The 25,745-nt window shown below is 45.8% G+C and overlaps 1 protein-coding gene across 1 annotated transcript in view; it reads right to left on the bottom strand.

The window, feature by feature from the left end:
- The window catches only part of LOC119462485 (glutathione S-transferase Mu 2-like), a 52,333-nt gene extending 27,007 nt beyond the window's left edge, over positions 1-25,326 (bottom strand). Inside the window, exons 1-2 of the mRNA XM_037723831.1 lie at positions 25,229-25,326; positions 19,764-19,977 (exon numbers count right to left, since the gene is read on the bottom strand). Coding sequence (XP_037579759.1) covers positions 19,764-19,977; positions 25,229-25,326 — 312 coding nt within the window. The remainder of the gene's footprint in view (positions 1-19,763; positions 19,978-25,228) is intronic.
- Between the last annotated feature and the right edge of the window lie 419 nt (positions 25,327-25,745).

Genomic DNA, 25,745 nt, shown 5'->3' with positions numbered 1-25,745 from the left:
AAATAAAAGACAGATACAGTGAACTCCAGATAAACGACACTAGCTTAAACGAGAATGCCGGATAAGCGGATTGAAGGTACCAACGTTGGCCACCCATAAGGCTGTTTCACATGGTGCGATTTTGCACTGCGATTTTCGCAGCTGCGATTTTCGCAGATACGAAATTCGCAACGGCCATTTCACATGGTGCGAGGTCACCAATGCGATTATGCGACGGCCCAGGTTGCTTGCTGCCAGATTTTGTCGCACATGCCGCATAAATTCGTTTAATGTAATGAAAAGACGTGCGCGTTATAATATAATTGACCTCTCTTTATTAGGACCAAATAATACGTGCTTTTTGTAATTTAAAAGCGCTTCAAAGTTTAGTTTGTTTTGGAGTGCGCAACAGCGGTTTGTGAAGTTCAATACGAGGAGAAATGGCGGACGTAAACAGCTGTTCGCAGGTGGTCGTTCAGCGTTGTGTGCTGTCTCTGTGTGTGTTTTATGCCTGTGTCTTTCTACCTGCGGTTTAAACAATTACAAGAGGACTATCAACAAGCCCTTATAGCTGTTGTCATCGCATATGCAATATTCGGGATTCGGCGGAGTCGTCATGTCAACGCAGAGACCCTCGCGCTACCCGTGATTAACGTCAGCTTCTGAAAAACGGATGTGTGTGTATTGCTCGTGATTGCGAATTAGTGGTTCCTGCTCCTAGCAATATTCTTGCACCAAACTTAGCAGCAAGCACCAACCCAAAAGCTCACGTCTGCCCCTGAACAAAGCCGCAAATGATCTGTGGTAATTACTGAACGTGCAATTGAATTTGTGTTGTGAACGTTTATCTTAGCGCCAGCCTGGCTCGTCCGTCTCGGCGCCTGTGCTGAAATTATTCATACAAGTGCTCTCTGAATATTTCGAAAGGCGTAAAAGCCGACACCACATTTTTTTTTTTTTAGGAGCTGCAGTCACTTCTGTACGTAGTATCGTATCATTCTGGCAGACATGGGCGTCGTTTATTTTCTCGTCCTGTTTCTTGCGCTGTTAGTGTGCTGTGAATCTGTATCAAGAAGCTTAAGTTAATATGCTGCAGTACTTAGCGCAGCCGCGTAGCCACACGGCTAACATTAAAATACCTTGTTAGGAGTACGTTTGTTTGTTTAATAACAAAATCGAACGCTAAAATTTTGTATTCATGGTGGCAAGTGTAAGGTAATGAAGCTATCGAAACTATCCGCTAATGGAATGCGTGTGCTTCTACCTGCTTCAGCACGTTATCCTTAAAGTGAGGCTGAATACCCCTGATAACCAAAAACATATGCAACTGGAGCAGGTGCTATGATTCCTCTCCTGGAAATGAAAGCCAGCATCCCAGTCTGTTAAGCTAGTCATGTACTTAACCTATATTAGACCAATGTTACAGTATGCTAACTGGAGCCATTTAAAACTGGGTTATTTCACCAAAATAAGAAAGTGCAAGGAAAGTTTCAAGGTACAGTCTAATCTGGTATTCCCGAACCTATTGTATTAGCAAAACTTTATGCCTCCCTGAATTGCCTGCATTAACCCAATGCTGAAAACAGGGGAAGCTGATTCCCTTTCTTGCTGTTGAAAAGCTGCTAGAATCTCAATAACAGACCACTTATGTTCTGAGAGAAAGTGAGGGGCACTGACAATATCTCTAATCTTTTGTATGAGCCTTCACCTTGAACGAAAATGGAATAAAAATATTTACCTTTGCAAGCCTCAGAATCCAAACATTCTCAAATTTTGAGGAGCCACATGAAATTTTGAGATACAGACAATAAAAAGGGTGCCTAAGTACAAGTGCACACTGAACACACTTGAGTGGTTGAGTGGCCAGCTGCGAATGCAAAAGCATCCATAGCTGCTACCTCGAGGTAACTGCTAGGTTGCACGTGTGTTTCTCCTATAGCCCATGTACCTGGCAAGCGGAATGGTTATACGTAGTCCTGGGCTTTTTCTTTTTTTTCAATAGGTGGTGGCTAGCTGATTCCATCTGTTTATGTATTTATCATTTGTGTGCATCTTATGTGCATGTGTTTGTGTCATGTTCTGATTGTTATACGTGCAGTGATGCAAGCATCTTTTTTTTAATATATTGCACTACAGTAATTTTTAAACTTTGTGTTGAAATGTACAAAATGTGCCCACCCAGTAATGGTTAGGACAGACAGCAGGATTGGCAAAAAATATGATGCAGATCCAATGCACTTGCTTGAATCGACATGAGGCGAAGCTTTCACGCAACGGTCAGTTGAACTCTAGAAAACTAACTGCAGTGTTTACAGTTGTCCTTATTTCACCCGATGCAACACGTACTCATAGACAATGTTTGCTTATTCACCGCACAGGTCACACAATGTAATGTATACATAGCACGGTGAACTCACTCAAACGTCGGCTCACTAAGACTTCGAACTAACCGTGAGTCTGAGTTCGTTTCAGCCTGACTGAGTAGAATTTTGGTGAATACGAGTAAGAGCAAGCTCAGTTGAGTAAACTTTTAGTGAATATTGTCATGTGTAGTCGGGGAAAGCTGATCCAAGTATAATTTTAGTGAATATGAGTCAAAGCAAGCTCGGCAAGTAGATTTTTGGTGAATATGACTCAGTGCAAGCTCACCTGAGTAGAATTTTGATGAATATAAGTCGGAGCAAGCTTGGCTAAGTAGATATTTGGTGAATATGACTCGGTGCAAGCTTGCCTGAGTAGAATCTTTGTGAATATTAGTCAGATCAAGCTCGGCCAAGTACAATTTTGGTGAATATGAGTCAGAGCAAGCTCGGATAAGTAGAATTTTGGTGAATATGACTGAGCAAGCTCGATTGAGTAATGATGGGATATGGTTATACGAGTTTATGCAGTAATACATGTAAGTGCAGACTCATTAGCAACATTGCCTCCATCTTGATGGGCTATACCTACGCCTCATGATGAGTCTGCACACTTTATGAGCTGTGGACATGCAATACCCACCCACACTTGAAAAGATACTATCATTCATACGAAGGAATGCAACCAGCTGACTTCAGTGCACAATTTTGATCTGCTTTTGTTTAATGAGTTATCTACTGCTTATAAAAACAAGGTGTTCGCCTGCTTTTCGCATTATTGCATGTGTTTACAGGAAGTAGAGACAGAGAAGCAAGAAAAGGCAAGGATGTTTATGGCTATGTAGTTTCTTAGAGTACTGCAATATGTTACAACCAGCATAAACAAAAGTAATTCGATGCACTGAAGTAAGCGAAATGTGCAATTACCTTTTAATGTGAGGGTTAATACAGATGCAGTAAGGATACAAAGTCTGCAACACACTGAAGGTTTATTGGTTTTTTTATTCAGGAGAAAAATGATGCATCAGAAAAATGAGAAAAAGAAACTGTTTAAATATTGCTTCGAAAATAAATTGGCAATACTGCTTATTCCCAGTAAAAGTGTGAAATATGCTATTGTAGAACATTCATTACGATATCCAGTTTGCACGTTCGCTTTGCGTCTCGCAGCGGTAGTAACAGAACCTTGAAATGAGATAATTCATTGGGGAAAATGCGCATGAAAGCCCTAACCAACCGACTGCAACTAAATGGTCGCGCGTATAGCGTGACCTATTGACCACAGCATTTGTCCGTAGTTGCATATTCTTTAAATTGTTCCGTCCGTAAAGCATACGGCGATAAAACTGTGGCGTTTTCGTATATCGCGAGTTGTCTCCAGAACCAGAAAATTGGGACGACATCCGAAGGCCATGCCTTCCCGTGAGGGACACCTCGTAGTATTTACACACTCGCAGCGCGTGTGAATAACGGAAAATCACGCAAAAGTACGTACTATCAGCACCCGAAGCCAACCTAAAAAACAGCGTCGCCAGATTAGCAACGTAGCGTGTCAACAAACTCGTAGAAATAACAGAACCGAATCTGACCTACGAGTTTTTATCTGCACTGTTCGCGTGTCGGTGCTGATGTTACGTACCGATTGCGTAATCCAAGGCTTCACTCAATTAGTTGCACTGTTCGAGGCTCGTTGATCCAATATTTATAGACAAAAAAGTATCTATAAACGTTGCGTTGAGCGACCGCCGCCATTTTCCAAAACAGACCGCGAAATACCTCTCGGCGCAATTTCGACGGAAAAATCGCAGCGATTGCTGCGACGTTGCGACGCTGCGACCAACCGGTTGGTCGCAGCCGAAAATCGCAGAAACGGCCCTGCGACTGCGATTTTCGTCGCATGCGACGGAAATCGCACTTCCGGTGCGATAATCGCAGTGCAAAATCGCACCATGTGAAACGGCCTATAGGCACAATGTTAACAAACTTGGCTTAAAGAGAATACGTCTTTTTTTTTTTTTGCACTCGGTTTGAACAGAGCTGAAACCCAAACTACCACGGACTTCATGGGCCGTTATACCAAATACAAAGCACGAATGGCGTGACAGCCATGTAAAATGGTGTTGCCAAACAGTCAACAACATTTATTCCATCAGGTATTTGCGGTGCTGTGGGAGCAATGGCTGCTGTAGGGCGTTCACATTGTACAACTTTCGCGTTCGGTGTCCCGACATGGCGGCAGTCACAAAGTGAGTGCACTCAAAGCGAGAGCGGTATGTACCAAAATGGACGTAATGAAATACGTGAAGCGCAGCGATCTTTCGTATTTTCAGTCCTCATTAACACGGATAATTGGAGACGAAGAGAAAATTCGCGCTGCCCAGAAGTGGCAACGGCCACTTTTTTGAAGGACTAGATGCGCATGCGTACGTCTGAACACGAACAAATGGAAAATGTATTGCTCCTGTGGGTGAAACATCCGTGCTGCACCAAATTTCCCTTCAGCTGTCTTATTTTGAAAGAGAACGCAGCAGAAGGTTCATGTAAAACGGGCAATAATGACTTACACGGCAGCGATAGTACTGAAAACACAGCATAATAACGTCGGCTTGTCTACCGAAGTAACATCAAAACAGTCAAAGCTTAGCTAATACAACGATTGGTTATTATTTTTGTGACATTCGTCAAAACGCAAGTTCGGATAAACGGAACACTTGCGTTTGTCCCTTCGGGTTTCGCTTAAGGTGGCGGTCCCACTCCGGCGGCACGAGCCCCCCTTTTTCAGTACGTTTGGAGCAACCGTGGCGACTCTTCTACTTAGGACATAAAGTTGTGGCATATACCATAAAAAGCTTAATCGTTGTAGATTCCAAGTATATATAATATAAGGAATTTGATTATTGTGATTTAGAAATAAATGTTCAAGAACAAGCATAAGATACATGGTCTTTGCGAACTGTGTCTCAGTTGTGACCATCTTTAGAATAAACTACCGCACTTACTGCATTGCGGCTTGCTCTGTAGCTTTATGACATATTTATCTAGTTCCTAGACGTAGCAACATAATTTAGAATTTTTACTTTTTGGGTAACTTGCTTTTGAAAATTGCCAAATATCGCAATCTTCTGTTCTAAACAGCCCGGCCACTACACGCTCAAGGAAGCTAAATTTTGTATAAATTAGAGTTCAAGGAATGTCCATTTAGGACGCAAGATTTCATTCATGTACCTTCATTAGTTTTAAACCGCAGCTTCGTAGCATTAGTACCTTCCCGCAAAAATGGGCAAAATTAAAACCGGACTTCTAAATATTGCTTAATTTCGGCCACATTATTAGAAAAACTAATAAAGGTACATGAATAAAATTTTGCGTACTAGATGGAAATTCCTTGAACTCTACTTTATCAAAAATTTAGCTTCCTTGAGCATGTTTTTGTCGGGCTGTTTACAACAGAAGATTGCGATATTTGGCAATTTTCAAAAGCTAATTATCCAAAAAGTAAAAATTCAAAATTATTTTGCTACCTCTAGGAACTCGATAAATATGTCCTAAAGCTACAGAGCAAGCCGCAATGCAGTAAGTGCGGTAGTTTCTTCTAAATATGGTCACAACTTCGACACAGTTCGCAAAAACCATGCATCTCATGCTTGTTCTTGAACATTTATTTCTGAATCACATCAATCAATTTCTTTATATTATATAATTGGAATCTACAAGAATGAAGCTTTTATGGTTTATACGACAACTTCATATCCTAAGTAGAACAGCCGCCACGGTTGCTCCAAAAGTACTGAAAACGGGGGGCTCGTGCCGCCGGAGTGGGACCGCCACCTTAAGCTGATTCCAATGTATGGTTAGTACGCGACTGTCTCCGGTGGTTGATAATTTAGCACGTTTTAAATAGCTTCAGAGGTGGTCATAACGCTAGAAGACACGGACAAGAACGAGAGAACAGGACGAGCGCTCTATGACCACCTCTGATGTATCTAACCAACTAGCCCAAAAAGCCATACACGTTTAAATAGCTTTTACCAAGTCTTATCGGGATGATTCGAATAGAGAGTGCAGAAGTTGCGGGGATTCTACACCCCATCGTTTCGAAAGAGAAGTGAGAGAAAGGAGCGCTAGATGAAAAGGTCGGGAAAAGTTACTACGTAGGTAGATGAATCGAGCGGCTTTTTTCTGGATAGATGCTATTCTGTTTATATCGGTAATTTTATGCGTATTCCATGGAGTGGCATCATACTCAATACTTGGTGTTACGAGAGTTCTTGTATGTAAGTTTGTTTCCTTTGGAGCTACTCGTAATGAGCGACTTACCCCTGTATTCTAGATGGTTCGTCCGCTCAGCGTCCCCTTTGACTCGATGTGGTGTTGATGTGGCTTCAACTTTGAGAACTTAATAAAGGTTGTTGTTGATATAGCTGGCACATGCTTCATACGACGAGAAGGACGCAACACACCAAAGCCGCCCTTTCCTTTAGCCTGCTCTTTTTTTTTTTTTTGTCCTTGGTGTGTTGCGTCGTTTTCGTCGTATGAAAGCCTTTAGAACGTTCGGGCGCTATAGCTGCGCCATATCCACGGGAAGTAAAGGGGATTTCACGGCAATAGTTTGCGTGAGTGATGTGTTAGCGATATATGTCTGTAATTTAAATTATACTTATTTGCACCGTACGTATGCACCGTAGCCACGGGAAGTAAAGGGGCTTTCGCGGGAAGCAGATGGCAGCGCCGCCCCTCGACAGGTGCGGTCACTGACAAGTGTAGCGTGTTTTTCAGTCGAGGCGAGGGGCGGCGCTCAGCTCAACTCGGTTTAGTGGAGGACGAGCTTCGATTGGAGGATCATTTGAGTATAAGGGGCTTAGATATTGGCGCAGAGCCGTGCTCTCTCAAGGGCTGCAGAAGATAGCGCCAACCTTTCCCTGTCCATGCGAACCACTTACTACTACTTAGATATCCTTCTTCAGGACATTATTGCACGTAAATTTCATGTGGTTACACCCGGACAAGTTTGTGCATAAGAGGAGGCCAAGATACTTATATTCTAATACGCGTTGCACTATAGAAGCATTATACTGGTAACTAAATAGTGATGAGATGACCATCTAATAAAGCACATTGCAACTGTCTTTTGAAAGTGTTTCTCATTTACCAATTCTGGCATCACCTGCGAAAACTTGAAAAAGAAATGTTAAGATAATGGTGATATTCAAGCTATTTTATTATGTTATAGGCAAAGCAATCATTAGCGCAAACAAGAATTGTAGCAACGCGTGTGTCTGGAAAGTCAATAATATACAAGGGAAAAAGCTGATGTTATACAAAAGCTTAGAGTGGGTGACAGTGTCCAAAGCTTTGGAGAAGTCTAGGAATCAAACTGAATATTAAAGTGAAAAGATAGAGCTATGTCATGAATAAATTCAGTTAGCTGAGTGATAGTGCTGATTCCGTGCCGAAAATGATGTTCGGCATTAGAGGGGATATTGTTAGATTCAGGCAAACTGATGATGTGCTTGCAGTTTAGTTTGCATGAACGAGATGTTAGCGACATAGGTCTGTAATTTAAAAAATACTGCTTTGCAGCGTACTTGTACAAGGGGCGGATAAAGGTGCAGTACATGTCGACACTGATTCTTCAAAAATATCTGGAAATTATTGCCTTGTCAAGAGGGCATAACGACTGAGCAAGATGTTATATAACGTTGTCTGAACTAGATAATTTTTGCAGATCTACCTTTAACACGAAATGAAAAGCACCGTCTCGAGACACGGAGACGTCATCGATAGAGACAAACTAGTAGTGATAATAATTGCAAGGAGAAATTTTGTAGTTATGTAGAGTGAATACGGACTTGAAGTAATCATTGAGTGCATTAGCAATAACGTGCTGTTGGCTAAATGGAGCTTCCTTATTAAGAAATACATTAGTATTAAGTTCACTAGGCTAAATTCAGCCCTAAAATTTTTGAAACTTACTTTTAAGAAAGTTCGGCAAGATGATTCGGAAATAGAAATCCTTCAGTGCAGGTGTTTTAGGTTTCGCCTCCACTAGAGTAACTGCAGGTCTCCGCAGTGGATTACCATTACAACTTTCGCGCCGCGTAGTCTGGCAAGAAGGCTCTGCATGTGAGGTATTTCCCTCGTAATCCTTAAAATCTCTTCTTTTTTGTATTTAGGGGACGAAATCTTTCGACGCATGTTATCGAAATGTTTTCGAGATACAGACACCAAACTGTTGACATAACCAGGGCAACTAATGTTTACATACGTGTCAAAGACTTTACGTGTAGGATGGCTATAATCTCGAGAACTAGCGTACTCGTATAGACGTTCGGAGTCTCTCTTCTCCTGTACACATAAGCGCGCTAGAGAGCAGGAGATCGGGCTGACTTCTTTGCCTTTCCTGGAAATAAAATTCCAGATCTTGTCAAAGCGCTATTACCATGATATGTACGAAAAGTGATATATCTAATAAGCACGGGTAAAGGAGTCTGTGTTCTATTTTTTTTTTCTTTTTTTCCCTTCGAAGCACGTAGAAAAGGAAATTCCTCATACAGAAGGAGCAAAATGCACTTATCTAGAGTCATAAATATGCATCATTCAAATGCGGCGGCAAGTTTTCTAAGAGCTCAGACAGCGCAGCTCTCTCTTTTTGTATCCAAAAGAATCGAAATCACAAATGTGGGGAGGATTCTGCAGATGCCGGATAACTGCCTCTGCATCCATTCTCAACTCCTTTTCTTATCTTGTTTATTGTTTCTGTTTTCTCATATCTCTCGGGTATACTTCCCAGTATACGCTTTGTCTTTGTTTGACCACCGTGCTGTTTGACATTTCCCCTGCACCAATTTATGTACCTCTGCACATATATATGTACATCTGCACATAAAGTAGCCTGTTTCTTTCTTTCTTTCTTTCTTTCTTTCTTTCTTTCTTTCTTTCTTTCTTTCTTTCCACCACGTCGACCAATCATTGGGGCCCTTTCCTAAACAACGTTCTTATAGGCGTTCTCCGATGGCTTCCCCACTATACTACAGGTGTTATATGGCAAACATAGATTTTTGCTGTGAATGGATGTGAAAATTTGCGCGAATACTAAGTGTAAACAACAGAGAACCCAAGTACAGTGAAACACCATCAGAATTGGAGGACGCTTAATATTCACCTTTAATAGTGGAACGCAATAGCATTCAAAGATCCCTGGCTGCTTATCAGGATTTTTTCTCGTATATTGCAATTACAATACGACGATATCACGTTTGTACGTTGTGGTTAAGTCGTTTAAGTTTTTTCTGGCAGATTTTACTTCGATAAATTCAGTTTTTGTTCACTAACGCCTTGCGCCACGTGGTGCCCACCCGGTCGGGGTGGTTCGGGATGATGTGGTTCCTCATTATTATTATTGCGATAGCAATTATATGGACACTCAAAAGCAGATTTCTGCCGTCGGCGTCGCCGTTGCCGTCGCCGTGAGGTTCCGTATGACGTCAATGGAGATTAAATCGTCGCCGCGCGCCGAACGCTGTATGTGCGAGTGAAAGGGCGCGAGGGGCGCGCGCTTTCACGGGGAGTGAACGCACGGCGGAGAACAAACGCGCGTTCTGCGCCGTGCTCCCTTAAGGGTTGCAGAAGTAGGCGTCTCTTTCCTCCTTTACAATCACCATATATGTAGAGCAAACGCGCCTTCTTCCGATGCGCGAGAGGCCGTGGGGGAGGGGGGGAGGGGGAGGGAAGGGAGGCGACGTTTAGCTGCGGCACCAAGTGCCTATTTATATCAGAGGCTCCGGCAACAGTCACCAACGCCGCACGCATTTTGAGCGAACGCGGGCAAAACGCCGACGGCGTCGACAACAGTTCTGCGTGTTGCCGGTGCTGCTGCATGTCCAAGTTTATACAGTTGATAAAACTACTATCCTTACTCCGTATAGCTCTCTACTAATTTGCTATCGCAATTGATGCTTCGCCTTTCAGGTGAAACTGCGACAACTTTTTTATTGCGATAGCAATTATATAGACACTCCAAAGCAGATTTCTGCCGTCGGCGTCGCCGTCGCCGTCGCCGTGAGGTTCCGTATGACGTCAATGGAGATGAAATCGTCGCCGCGCGGTGGTAAGTGGTTCTTGAGGGAAAGGGAAAGGTTGGCGCTATCTTCTGCAGCCCTTGAGGGAGCACGGCTCAGCGCCACGCCGCGCGCCGCCGAACGCTGTATGTGCGAGTGAAAGGGCGCGAGGGACGCGCGCTTACACGGGGAGTGAACGCACGGCGGAAAACAAACGCGCGTTCTGTGCCGTGCTCCCTTAAGGGCTGCAGAAGTAGGCGTCTCTTTCCTCCTTTACAATCACCATATATGTAGAGCAAACACGCCTTCTTCCGACGCGCGAGAGGCCGTGAGGGGGGGGGGGGGGGGGGCAGGGAAGGGAGGCGACGTTTAGCTGCGGCACCAAGTGCCTATTTATATCAGAGGCTCCGGCAACAGTCACCAACGCCGCACGCATTTTGTGCGAACGCGGGCAAAACGCCGACGGCGTCGACAACAGTGCTGTGTGTTGCCGGTGCTGCTGCATGTCCAAGTTTGTACAGCGAATAAAGCTGCTATCATTAACTCCGTATAGCTCTCTACAAATTTGCTATCGCAATTGATGCTTCGCCTTTCAGGTGAAACTGCGACAACTTTTTATATAATTACGCATTTGGTGCCTCAGCTAAACCTCGCCTCCCTTCCCTCACTCCCGTCCCCCCACGGCCTTTCGCGCGACGGAAGAAATCGCGTGTGCTCTATATATATATATATATATATATATATATATATATATATATATATATATATATATATATATATTGACACGTATACAAGTTTATCTTTCGCCGATGGCGGCTTTCCACCGGCTAACAAATGTTAAACGTTATCGCTCGGTGCAGGACGCGCCTGTATCGGAAGTTTCTAGAACGTTATCGATGCTTCTTTCCGTTGCCTGTTTTCACCGACGCTTATGTTATCTGATTGCATGAGCGACGCGAATTGTCTAGAACTTTCTGGAAGACACGTGCGTACCAGGGATTATTCTGGAACCTTCGATGACTCAGGTATAAAAGCCGACGCGTTTTACCGCTGATCAGATTTTCGACGATCGCCGACTGTGTTCGCCGCTATCGTTGTGCTTTGAGTGTAGCTTGTTTTTGTGGGCACAGGTACGCCCAATGAACAACCAGTTTCGTCATACACAGTTTTGCGACTGTTTTATTTACCGTCACTACTACGTGACAATATGGTGATTGTAAAGCAGGAAAGAGACCCTACTTCTGCAGCCCTTCAGGGAGCACGGCGCAGAAGGCGCGTTTGCTCTCCGACTTGCTTTCGCTCCCCGTGAAAGCGCGCGACCCTCGCGCCCTTTCACTCGCACATACAGCATACGGCGCGCGGCGACGATTTCATCGCCGTTGACGTCATACTCAACCTCACAGCGACGGCGACGCCAACGGCAGAAATCCGCTTTGGAGTGTCCATATAATTGCTATCGCAATAAAATTCGGAGGACGTTTAAGCTTTGCCTTTAAGAGAGGGACGCGATAGAATTCAAAGATGCCTGGCTGGTTATCAGGCTTCCCGACAACTGCAGCTTTCTTTTCAAGCGAAGCTTGTATGGCCACACCAGTGTCGTCAGTGGTAGTGGTGGTGGTGTCAGGCTAAAACCCTATCGAAAACCTGTCAAAACGCGCTCTTGTTCACTTGGTATATCCCAAAACTGGCATGGAAGGGTACGAATGTACGACTAACATGACTGATACGTCATGACATCAAGGCATCAAATGTTCGTCAGTTACGTCACGATTAACGAGTATAAAACCAAATGTGGTGCATACCGACATGCATGTGCAGGTGTGAGCCAGGGATATGTGGTTTTGATCCAGTGACAAGAAAGAAAGAAACAAAGAAAGAAGTTACGTGTAGCTCATACCGGGGCTGCACATTTTAGCTCCGCTCCCAGAGTAGAGCAGGTGCGGGGAAAGCTGCGCCGGCGCCGGATCACGTGACGCGCTCGACCAACCAGGGTCGTTTGCTGTGTCGCAGAGAGGGACAGAGAAGGAACGGGGTTGGCGCTTTCCGCCGGGCTTCCCTCACCTCATATCTGTTTCGGCAAGCAGATGGGAAGCCTTTTCGTGGTGCGTTCCGCCGAGGAGCAGGCTGCGTTTGAGCAACGGCGCCGCGAACTCGCTCGGGAAAGGGCTCGTCGTTGACGTGCCGACTCTAGCGTAAGAGCTTCCGAAGCCAGGCGAAACTTTAGCGAAGAGCCGCGGACCCCGGGTTTGCGGGAGCACGGTTTTCAGGCCAAACGTCAGCGAAGAGCCGCCGACCCTGAGTTTAGGGCAAAGGAAGCGGAACGCTTGCGACAGCGCCGTCTTGCCACAAGCTTCGCTTACCCGCATTTTTCTTGACAGGGGAAGGGTTGGTGACTTTTTTCTCCAACTCCGCCTCCACAGGCGGCTGATGATCATAATGATGATGATGATGATGATGATGATGAGTTAATGCCATCCCCTTTGAAACGGGGCGGTCCTACGGACCTAGCCTGCTTGATATAATTAGCTATGCTATACACATGTTTTTTATGTAGCATTTTTGTATACAACTCATCAAAAAAAGTTTCGTCGATATCTACCTTGTACCACTACCTATGATAGTAAGAGATCAGTGCGTATCAATCTCTTCCCTGTTTTTTTTCTACCAATACTCTAAGCGTATCTTGCTTATCTTGAATGCTGATCGATTGTTTCTTCCGTCCACTTTATGTAAACCCAAGCGCTTCTAGAAGCTGTACGTTACCTACGGCTCTCACAGGGTGGATCCCTTCGCATTCCATTAGGATGTTTGCTGCATCATACACATGTCCTCATCTAGTTCAGAAAAAGTTGTCGCAGTTTCACCTGAAAGGCGAAGCATCAATTGCGATAGCAAATTGGTAGAGAGCTATACGGAGTAATGATATTAGCTTTATCAGCTGTATAAACTTGGACATGCAGCAGCACCGGCAACACGCAGAACTGTTGTCGACGCCGTCGGCGTTTTGCCCGCGTTCGCTCAAAATGCGTGCGGCGTTGGTGACTGTTGCCGGAGCCTGTGATATAAATAGGCACTTGGTGCCGCAGCTAAACGTCGCCTCTCTTCCCTCCCCCTCCCCCCCCTCCCCCACGGCCTCTCGCGCGTCGGAAGAAGGCGCGTTTGCTCTACATATATGGTGATTGTAAAGGAGGAAAGAGACGCCTACTTCTGCAGCCCTTAAGGGAGCACGGCGCAGAACGCGCGTTTGTTCTCCACTGTGCGTTCACTCCCCATTAAAGCGCGCGCCCCTCGCGCCCTTTCACTCGCACATACAGCGTTCGGCGCGCCAACCTTTCCCTTTCCCTCAAGAACCACTTACCGCGGCGACGATTTCATCTCCATTGACGTCATACGGAACCTCACGGCGACGGCGACGACGACGGCGACGACGACGGCAGAAATCTGCTTTTGAGTGTCCATATAATTGCTATCGCAATAAAACTTTGTGAGGCGAGAAGGTGGTAAAGACTTCCGACGCTGCACGACGAGTGTCCCGTTCTGATCTCGTCGAAAACCTCCGAGCCGCCCCCAGAGGCTCCGGCAACAGTCGCAACACCGCGCGCGTTTTGTGTGAACGCGGGCAAAACGCCGACGGCGTCGACAACAGTTTTGTGTGTTGCAGGTGCTGCTGCATGTCAAAGTTTGTACAGCTGATAAAACTACTATCCTTACTCCGTATAGCTCTCTACAAATTTGCTATCGCAATTGATGCTTCGCCTTTCGGGTGAAACGGCGACAACGTTTTTTCGTTGACATCCCGTTACATCCCATGTGGCATATACCAAAGAGGTTCATTCAAGCATTGTCACATACCCAGTGTCACATAATCAATCACCCTAGGCACAAGGGCTCGTTTCAATCAATTAATTCAGTCTTTATTTTCATTTATATAGAAAAGAGAGGAGCAGCCACATAAAAGCAGCTACAGTGAGTAGCTTGACGCGGTGGCTGACGCCTGTTTTGTCAGCTGCGGCAGGAAAATAACTTTCGGTACAAATTGTTTTGAGCGGTTATTTAAACAATTGCTATTATGGACACGACATCATTACGTGAAAAAAACGCAATAAGCACTGTTAGGTTCAAAAGAGAACATTAAACTGTAAACACACGAGCTGGACATTTCATGAATTTCCAGCGCTTTAAGGAAATAGGAAAAATTAGCAGAGGAAAGGGGCAAGGACAGGTAGGACGCTGGTCTTCAACTGATGAGTCCTGTCGTCTTTCATCTTCTCCTAATTTTTCCTACTTCCCGAAAGCGCCGGAAATGCATGAAATGTCGATTTTTCAATTAGCTCAGCGGTCCGCTTTAAGTACACAGGCTTTAAACGCAGTAGAAAAAAAAGAAAGAAGGACAGTAGAAGTCTAAACGCCACAATTTAATCAATGCAACCGGTGTAACGATGGGGAGACGAGTCTACTGGTTTTGAGAAATAGGTTCGGCAGGGTTTTTCCAGGAAATAAGAGCCATATCGATACCGTTCGTTTGTTTAAGTTCATTGAGCAACGTAGGGAACGTAAAGCGAACCATGTATTTTTTTTACATAATTTGTGCTGCAGCGATAAGCATTCCATTGTTCAGGGTTTCTAAATTCATAAACAACGGTATTTAACTGAAGATTTGCTGAAAACGTACGGATAGCTTTACAAATGAATATTGCTCATATTTTTCCAATGACTCGAATACTCCCTACACTTCCTCACATTTGTCGACGTGCACGCTCTGTCAGTGCCCACGTTATGACGCTGTGGAGGCGGCCCGAAAACGGGATGGCGATCTTGGCCCAAATTTATTCCAACAAACCAGTGAGATGGTTACGCCGCCGCTCAGAACCAGCGCGCTAGTGTGTTTTTATCGCGTGCCAGTCTCACGCGGCGTTCATCCAACTGAACCACGCTGCAGACAATTGACGCCTACTATAGCGTCACAGAGAACGTAAGCAGCCCTTGAACCTCAACGTTCTCGACAGCAAGAAAACTGCGCTAGTTTGAATCTTGGTGAAGTAAAACTCTCCTAAAGTGGTCTGTGAAATTGCTTGTAAAAATATATCCAATGCATGAAAGGGTCTTTATTATCATTTCATGCAACGTACAATGTCATAAAATTTTCATGTTTATGCGCAGCAGAATTGCAACTTTGTTTTCACGCAATGCTCATGTCTCTGCACAGCACCGTTCACGGGCTATGCCGAAATGCAAACAATCCATGCAAATCCACAGTTTGAAACGTTGACGTGGTGACGTCACGAAGATAAAGGCGACGTTTTATGTTTGACGAGGGAAGGATGGTGAGAAGGCGTGCACGGCAGAGAGAAGGAAGACGCGAAAGACAGAGTTGATGTTAACTATTACTCGCCCTACAATGTTTTGTCCGCCAAGTGGCGCATATGATAGGTTTTGCATGCTGTAATTCTGGGCTTGAAATCAAACACCCTTTCGGGTTTGGAAGTTAACCGAAGGTCGGTAGGTCGGTAGACTTTGGGAGCCCAAGGTGAAACTACAAATGACGCAGGGCAGGGCAAAATTAGCTTTGAAGAAATACTCGGGAACGAATATGGAAATAAATGCGTAGGTAAAGTGCACAAATATTTGCACCTCAAAAGCGAGGGCACAGAATGGAGGAAGAGCGAAGAGAGTTGCTAACCAAGTACTGGGTAATTGAAAGTGTAATGAGACAACCAGGAGTCATCAAAAAGAAGGTGGGAGAAACGGAGACAGTGAACTGGATGCAAAGAATTAAAACAAAAAATGCCATGCATATTTGCAAGTATGGGAAGACATAAATTAGGAGGGAAAATCTGCACCGTAACACGAAGGGTAGTACCCTGTTATTTGAGGCTCGAGCTGGTTGCTTAAGGACACAAACGTACCGGTGGAAATATTCGCAGCAAGATGAGGCAAGTGTCTGCTGCAGCAAACATCCGCAGCGCTAACCGGTGAGCAGTCGAAATAAGGAAGATATGTTTAGAGTATTGGTGAAAAAAAGGTAGGCAGGAGATTGAAAAGGACCGGACCGGTTACAAGCATAGGTGGCTGTACAAGATATTGAGGCTTTACAGCCCAGAGAAAAGATTAAGGAAATTAGGCAAAATACTGGACTGATAAGCATACCTGATTAGATTACGCCGTCTAGATGAACATTTTGGAATGCCACTAAACCATCATTATTATATACTCGTTGTGTGTTGTATTTACAATAAACTTCATTTGGGAGTAGGCACACTGTCTTGTTTCTATTCTTCCTGTTTCTTTTTGGTGCTGGTTCATCATAATATTCGCTCGTCTCATTTCTGCGTCTGTAGCCCAAAGAAAACTGGCGTTTACGCAACGAAACGTGACGGCCACGCACACACCATTTGTATCAAAAAGATCACCGCATATCCACGAAGTGAATGATGATGAGTGGGCGAAGCACCGGGGGATCATTCGGGTAACCGTGAATACCCCGTACATTGCCCACTAGAACATGCAAATGAGTGATCGAACATGCAAACAGATGTGTACAGTATATAGAATGTTTTATTGGTCGTATATGGTATTGAGGTGCGGACTTCGTTTTCCTTCATTAAGACTGCCTTGTGATCAGTGCAGCAGCACGGCGACGCCGGCAAGCGGACCCAGAGGCGGCGAGAGCGCGGGAAGCGGTGGCAAAACGCCGGAAGCGTTCTCCAGAAGCCGGCTTCCGGAGCTTCGCGTACATATACTCCGTATATATATTGTAATGAAGAGAAGCACAGACAATCGGCCTTCCGCCAGAACGCCTGGTCTTCCTCGCTCGCGGTCCGAGCGCTCAAGCCCTAGTGCACATCTTTTGTCTTCACAATATATATATATATATATATATATATATATATATATATATATATATATGTGTGTGTGTGTGTGTGTGTGTGTGTGTGTGTGTGTGTGTGTGTGTGTGTGTGTGTGTGTGTGTGTGTGTGTGTGTGTGTGTGTGTGTGTGTGTGTGTGTGTGTGTGTGTGTGTGTGTGTGTGTGTGTGTACAGTATATACAGCGCTTATATAGCCCTTGTGCACCGCAGCGACCCTAGCGGTCTCCATGCAAACCAGAGCTACGGACAACGAACGACGAGGGAGGGACACGGCTCGGCCCTAAGGTGCTTCGCCTCTAAAAGCTACTTGGCATTGGCACGAGAGAAGTAAGCGTGCAGTAGTTGCCTATAATAAGAGCATCGTGCAGTTGTGCTTTGAGAACGAGGTTCGATGCCACAATGCGACGCGTATTTATTTGATTTTCTTTGTATGAGCTATTCGGCAACACAACAGCAGCATCCTCAGCCAGCAACGGACGGGAGTGTTTGCAAAGAAAGCATTGCTTTATTTAAAAGGCACTTCCTTAAAGAAGTAATTGGAACTACGGCGTATATTGTCGCATGCTTGAGGACGCTAATTCCAAAGCTAGCGACAATTTGATAATTCAATCCAAGTGGAATTGCCTCGTATGCTCAGTGGCTTCAATTATTAAATTGTGACATGTTCCTTAAGGCGAATAAAACTAATTAATAAAATATAACTATTAGCATAGCATTGACTGTAATCCCTTCATCAATTCATGTATGCCTTCTTGAGTAGTCTGCCTAAGGCAGACTACTCAAGTCGTTGTTTCTAATAAGCCACACCATAGTCGGAGAAATCTAAGAATGCAATGGCAACAGCCGTGCTGGCCAACTCAAGAAGAATTTATGTATATGCGCCAACCCATTACTTTCACACATGCCTCCGTTACGTCGCGGCACTGGCGAACTAGTTCCAATATTGGCATCTCTCAAAAACTGTATGCTTTGGAATACTGGGCACTTAGAGCCGATGCAGCGTGGTCTTGTACGCGGAATTCAAGCGAAATTTTAAAGCCAAGCTTTCTTTGCCACTTCCATCGTTTTTTTTTTTTTTTTACTGCTGTTGCTGCTGCTGTCTTGCACGCCCCGTCGGGGAGTGCTTGAGAACATGTATGATTGACATGTCAGGGGTGCAGCACAGGTGTTTATAAGACGTGTCCCAAACAAGAGCTCCGTCAGCGTCACCACACTGCCCTCTGGAGCTCCCTCGCCGATGTCGCAATGCCCTCGGGACGGCTGTAATTAAGCGTGAGCCCCCTGCAGGGGCATTGCAGTAGCTGCTACGTTTACCTTTGTACTCCCATGCAGCAGGCCAGAGGCAAAATAGAATTGTAGAAAGAGGAGCTAGAGGATGCGTGAAGCCACCACCGTGACAGAAGGGGTAAATAATAGCCTTGCCATTCTTCTCCCTGACAGCTTGCATACATGAGATGATCGTGGAAGAAGGGAAAGGCGCCTACGCGAAGCATCTTTCATTTGTGGTCTCTCCAGTAAAATAAGCAATACTACTAGGCATGAAGAGAGTTGCGAACAAACTGTATATACTATATAGATTATTTCAAGGTACGGAACGCACGCAAATCCTCATTAAAGTTCCGCAACGTCCAGACGACAATACGCGAGCGGCCACCCAGCAAACGAACACTTCAGTCCCAACCCTGCAACACTGGGAGGTCGTTCTACGTGACGGAAGCGCGAGGAGCCAGCGGGTGCTGGTGCGTCGAGTACGGGACATGGCAGAAGCTACTTCTCCTAAGGCTTCAATAAAAAGTTTTGTATCTCTCTCTCAGACACGATGCTAAGCGCCGTGTGAGAGAATTACAGTGCTAATGTTCACACAGGCTTCGAACAATGGCGCACAACAACGCCTCGAGTAAGTCCATCTCACGGTGTGTGTACTACGTAGACAAACAGAAGTGGCGCACGCTAGGTAATGTTTAAAATCACATCACATATGTCGTATTTGGCCAACATAACCGTCAGATATCGTCAATTCACACAAACAGAGCAGAAAACTTCTCTTACAATAATTCCCACAGTGCATCGGATGTGCATAAATGTTAAGTGGTCATTGAGTCCAGTTTTGGTCGTCCGCCTAGTTATATCATGCAGCTATATGATATAACCAGGCGGACACTTCGTAAACATATCGTGCCCATGAAAACCGGGGCTAACTCAGTGACCGTATTCCTCGGTTCACATAAGCTCTTCTCAAAGTCGTCTTTTCGCAGAACTGACGGTTTTCCTTCGCAATAACTACTAGATATAGCAAAAAACGCGACATTAGACACAATAGTAGTTGTAGTGCCATGTGTAAAAGCGCGATATGTAAATTTACACGTATAGGATAGACTCTTCTCTCACAAAGCAGGGGTAATTGGAGATCGCTGGGAGACGTCTTCGTGCTGCAGTGGAAAATACGGAGGCAGACGACGATGACCTAAGTGCACTGTAGAAAGGGAACCCACGGGGTGTACCTTGAGTTCGATCATGTCGACCCGTCGCTCGGTGTCCTCGTCCTTGGGCATCAGGCCATGCTTCCGCCCCAAGTAGCGCATAATGGCGAAACTCTGTGAAATGCGCACCTCGCCGTCGATGAGGTATGGCAGATTGGGGAAGTCCAGGCCGAGCTTGTATTTATCCGCCAACCACTCGTCACGGGATGGGACGGGGCCTCTGCCGTGGCTGTACCTGAGCAGCGACAACAACAGATCAATACCACAGCATACAAGTTAGACTCACCACACCACGCCATTCTTAAAGACTGCTGTCCGATTTTTAACAACGGAGATGTTCTTAGTCGACCCTTCGCCGTCAGTCCGGCGTCACGCAGGTCACCTGACCAGGACAGTATGAGAGTCGCGCCGGGCGAGTGCAGGTCACGTGACCAGCAGAGGAGAGGCGCGCTGGCGGAGAAGGTGACCAATGAGAGGGCGCGCGCTGGGGGAAGAGGCGACCAATGAGAGGCCGCGCTGCGCGCGAGGATGAGAGGCGATAAGAGAAGGTGTTTCTGTTCGGCGCGCCCTTTCAGATAACGCGCAACGCATAGAGCTGCGGCCAACGCCGTCCACATTTCCCCGCCTTCGCGTCGAACGCGCGCGGTGTCCGTTTCTGCAACCGATGTGACGGCTCGGCAGGTTTCCACCAGAGAACTGGACACTCGTCGAGTAGCGTCAGAAGTCGCTGCCTCTTCTCGCAATGTTTCGATATAAGTTCGTGTTGTAGATATGTGTTTACTTATGTTTACGCAATTGCATCACGTGCAACACATGCACATGTAACACTAGTAACACTCGGTGTAACTAACACAGCTTCGCTGTTCGACGATTTTCACGGAGTGGAAGTGGCGGTGATTTTTAGGTGCGAAGCACCTAATGCGTTTGGACTGTCGGCGTCTCCTGTCGTCGTCGTCACGGTAAGCAAGCGGCTCGCGCTCGGCATGCGCTCGTGTCACTGCTCTCGCGTTCGTCGTCGTCGTCTGCCACAGCTGGCTGCGCTGCCGCTCATCATTCCAGCATAGAATTTGACTTCCCTTCTGTCGTCGTAATGGGGAGATCGCGTTTACGAGATTATGAGCCATTGCTTAAGGCAGTATGAGCCCATTAGCGGTACATCACTGCATGTTTCCCACCTCCCAGGTTTCACGTTAGTGGAACTGCATTTCGCTCAATGGGTCATTTGACAGGCATATTTTATAGTAAACAAATAAGCAGTTACAATTTTTGCCTATTAGATTGAAAAGTTACTTGTTTGTAACCGGCGCAAAACTTTAGCGATAAGAACTCGCATAAGTGTTTTTTTTTTTGTTAAGTTGTTTGTTCTACACCTAACACGTGAGTCGGATAATACGAAATGTTGAATTTGTAAAATACGCAAACAAATTTGCACAGTCCATGCGCTGCGTGACTCGAGGTTAGCGAAGGTTACTGTGCTCTTTGCATTGATTGATGATGTTTGGCGGTGATTTTGACAGAATACGACAGTCGTGAGGTGATGGTAAATGTTACCTTGCGTACACTACTGGCATTTGTCGACGTAGTGCCAGCGAGACACGGTTGCTCGATGCGTTGTTGCGCGTCACTTTTTGGTAGTCTGGGAACATGTTACCAATGGCATTGCCTCGCACGGCACATTGCATCGTGGCAAAAAGGTTCGTTTGTCGTTTGCGCACCCTGCGTCAGTTCTTCCCATGGACAAACTTGCAGCATGTTTATTTTTCTGAATTACCAAGAAACATGCAGCACCGCTACTTTGAATTTGAATGTTTTCAGTTTTTCCTCAACTTTAGCTATGTCCAGTAGTAGCGTCTACTTTATTGTGTGACCCCAAACGAGCCATGCTTTCTCACAGCACCTTTCCCCTTTCTCGCGATCCTTTCATATAACAAGATGCCACGAAAAAAGAGTAGCAACGTTGCTATTCGCCCATTTCATGACGGCGTTGCTTTTGCGGATTCTCTATCTTCTATTTGTGTTCGTGATGCCGTGATGGTCGTTGCGTCATCATTCTATCTTGGTAGTCCGACTCTCGTCTCAGATTCTCGTGTGCTAGCTGTGCTCCAGCCAGGTGGCACGCGTAAGAAGATCCCGGCATCATGGAAGCAGAACATCGGGTGGTGGTTGCATTCGTTCAAACAGCGATTGAAAATGAAGTTTCCCACGAGCGATGATTTCCGAACGCCGGGCGGAAACGCGACGCCTCCTCGTTTCTTCCGAAGTTTGCTGCAGACTTTCATGACCCTTCTTGTCGTTATAAGGCGGCTTAATCATACATTGAGGCCTGCCCTTTCGTGGTGCACCAAAGCAGTTACAATATAGTCCATAGGTCCACTATGGCAGCGTCATCACGGTGCTGCCAAGGCGATCAGTGCACTACGCCACTCATCCGAATGACTATAAAAGGACATGGTCCTGAGGTTGTTCTGCAGTTTCGCCGTAGTCACCTATTTGTGTCCTCCAAGTGATACCACGGGCTGCCGTCAGTAAGCACTGCGTTTCTTACCCAAGTCACACCTCCATGCCACTCGTTCACATGAATTCGAGCGTCCCTAGTAACCCTGCAATCGTCGTTATCCTCATCGTCACATACACGCTCTCTCGCGTTATTGCAAGATCACAGCACTGGCGTCAAACACGCAAATGCTGTATTTACACAAAAACATTGGTTAAGTTTGTAACGCTTTTTGGAACGCCATACAATGCTGCATAGTCTGCAAAATGCTTCGCATAACGTCTATTGCCACAGTGCGGGAGATCTGCCTAATTTTACATTACATTTTATTGCGATAGCAATTATATGGACACTCCAAAGCGGATTTCTGCCGTCGGCGTCGCCATCGCCGTGAGGTTCCTTATGACGTCAACGGCGATAAAATCGTCGCCGCGCTCCGGACGGTGTATGTGCGAGTGAAAGGGCGCGAGGGACGCGCGCTTTCACGGGGAGCGAATGCACGGCGGAGAGCAAACGCGCGTTCTGCGCCGTGCTCCCTGAAGGGCTGCAGAATTAAGCGTCTCTTTCCTCCTTTACAATCACCATATGTAGAAAGCAAATGCGACTTCTTCCGTCACGCGAAAGGCCGTGGGAGGGTGGAAGGGAGGAAGGGGAGGCGACGTTTAGCTGCGGCACCAAATGCATATTTATATAAAAACGCTGACGGCGTCAACAATAGCTCTGCGCGTTGCTGGTGCTACTGCATGTCCAAGTTTATACAGCTGATAAAAATACTATCCTTACTCCGTATATCTCTCTACTAATTTGCTATCACAATTGATACTTCGCCTTTCGGGTGAAACTGCCACCATTTTTTTATAGGGCTAGTTGTGTGCGCTACGGTTTTGTTCAGGAAGTCGAGTGGGGCGTTGGGAGGCCTGCACACAGCATACAGATTAAATGTATGACCTCAGCAGAACAGTGCTATACATCGGCATTCAAGCTACGTGATACTTTCCAGCAAAACAGCGTCCACGCTATTACTTACGAGTACGGCTATGCCAACTGCGCTAGTAAATTGGTCCTTTCGTAACACTTTGTTAAGATGGAGGAAAATACTATCATCACTTATTTCTTCGCGTAATCAGGTCTCAGAATAGAATATTGAGGGTCATGTTTTAGCAAGAAAATCTATAATATATCTGATTTATCAAGAACGCTGCGAGTGTTAAATTGTATATGCGTAGGCGTTCTTCCCTGGATGATTCGTCGTGTCCCGAATGCAGCTGACGAGAGCCTTGCGCTGCGATCCTATAAAAACATACTTATCTACTCTGTTATGATCGGCTTGGAACTGTACCTGTCAAATGTGGGAATCAAGCTCGAGCGCCTTTCCCGTGACGAGATAATCCTCTTTCATCCCCGAGAGAGCGTCTGACCTATACGGAGCAGACGAAAACAGCGAGCTACCAAGAAGGAAGACCCGAGGGAGAGGAGGTCGCCAACTTGACCGCCCGACAGAGGTCTGACACTTCCACAAGTTCCCCGAAGGAGCCATCGGCAGGTTATGCCTGGAATCTGTATCTCCCCAATGTGGGAAGCAAGCCCCAGCGCTTTTCCCGTGACGAGATAATCCCCTTCAGCCCCGAGAGAGCTCTCACCTCTGCGGAGCAGACGAAAACGGCGAGCTACCAAGAAGGAGGACCCGAGGACGAGGAGGTCGTCAACTTGACCACCGGAGAGAGGACTTCCCCGAAGGAAATGCCGGCCACCACGAGGGGATTTAAGGCCGTCCTGGCCCCCGTGTTAATCAGAACCGCTCGAGACTCGGATAGAGTCAAAACCATGTACCAATGAAGTGAATACAATTTTTTTTTCTATTTTTCATCATCACGATGCCCGCCTTCATCGTCGTCTCCTGATTCCTGCGGTGACGACCCACCTCACCCGGTCGAGATTATATCAACTCTCAGTTTGTCACAAGGCAAAGTTATTTTGTTTTCCTTGGTCCTTTTCAGCCTTATTGTTTTGCCAGAGAATCCATTGCGACTCACTGTGACATTCCAAAGTAACTAAATTGCCGATTTCTTAAGAGGTTGCACACATAGCCAGCCAGATCCCAAGTACGCCAAACCTTTGTGAAGCCAGCAAATAAGACCTTGTCTCCAAATAGAGAAGATGCTGAAGGACCTGCTGCCAGGAAAACATGTAGTGTAAAAAATAAAACTGTCATGACTAGACTACTCTGCCAAAAAACACTAAATGACAGACTGCAAGCGAAAATGAAAGGGTGTCATGTAGGCTTCCGCGTCGACACAGAAAACAAAGCATGCATTACTCATTCTGTTTCAGCATTGCTTCAAGAACTTTTACAGTTATTTCAGTTCTGATAATTTGCAATACAGTGCTTATCAGACGGTAAACAGTAACGACACTTAAACGGTTGGTCGTGGTGAAATACTTGGTTGCATCGAAAATACCAAGTAATCTCGTAGTTCATTTTCGAATACGAATAGTTAATGTGTAATATTCGATTCGCATTCGAAGCTTCGGGTATTCGACCACCGCTAAAGGAAGATTTGAATACAATGGCACATACCCACAAAAGGGTATTGGCCTAGAAGCAGGCGGCACGTCTAAAATAGATACTAAGAAATGAACACGTGCAAGGTTATAGACTAATTGTCACGTTGCGTAGCACTTGTGCCCGAGAGCGCATGCACACACGCTAGTTTACTTGACGCCAGAGACGCGGAATGAAAGCGCAAATTTATAGCGTTTCATTAGCCGCTTCAAACAGATGTCAAGCGTGAGTTGGACCTGCATATATTTTTTTTTCTTGCAGGAACGTCAACCTTCACCAATAAAAAATTAATCCACCACATGGAAAGTGCTCCCCGGGGGATAAGTATTTATCGGGCGTCGTATGGGCGACATCAATAGGTGAGAGCCTATGCCCGCCCACACGGTCGCTCTCTGTTGTTTGAAAACAATGGATACGGAGGACACGCACCTCTTGTCTTCGTACTCCACTCCGACGTAGGCTAATAGGTTTCGTATGGCCTGGGCACGGCCTCGGATGTCCCAGTAGCCCAGTACTAGAGGAGCCATGACTGTCACTTGTTCTTTTCAAATATTGAATCTTGCCCACTACAGGGGATTGGTGAAGAAGCAGGCAGTTTCGCAAGCTCTTTTGTATGTAAAGAAGTACTGCTTCTTGGACGAGAGAGAGAGAGAGAGAGAGAATGTTTAATGATGCGAAATGCAGAGAGGTCGTCCTGAGGAAAATTGCTCAGCTAGCTACTCGGCGTTGGGGGAAGGGGAAGAGGGAAAGAAAGAGGACGAGTTGGTAATTCATACTGTGCAGGACTGAACATATAACTCTACGCTGTTCAATACTAATTCCATAGATATTCGGAAATGTATCCTCCATATTAATTTGGAATAATCCACCCATTTCTTGGCCAATCCCCCACCGTGGGTAGGAGCCACATGCGTGATAGGCTACAACAACAACGACTGAGCAACAG

Source organism: Dermacentor silvarum, chromosome 8 (genome assembly GCF_013339745.2).
Source record: "Dermacentor silvarum isolate Dsil-2018 chromosome 8, BIME_Dsil_1.4, whole genome shotgun sequence".
NCBI lineage: Eukaryota > Metazoa > Arthropoda > Arachnida > Ixodida > Ixodidae > Dermacentor > Dermacentor silvarum.
The sequence above is the reverse complement of the archived record's forward strand: the minus strand, read 5'-3'. Positions and strand labels throughout refer to the sequence as shown.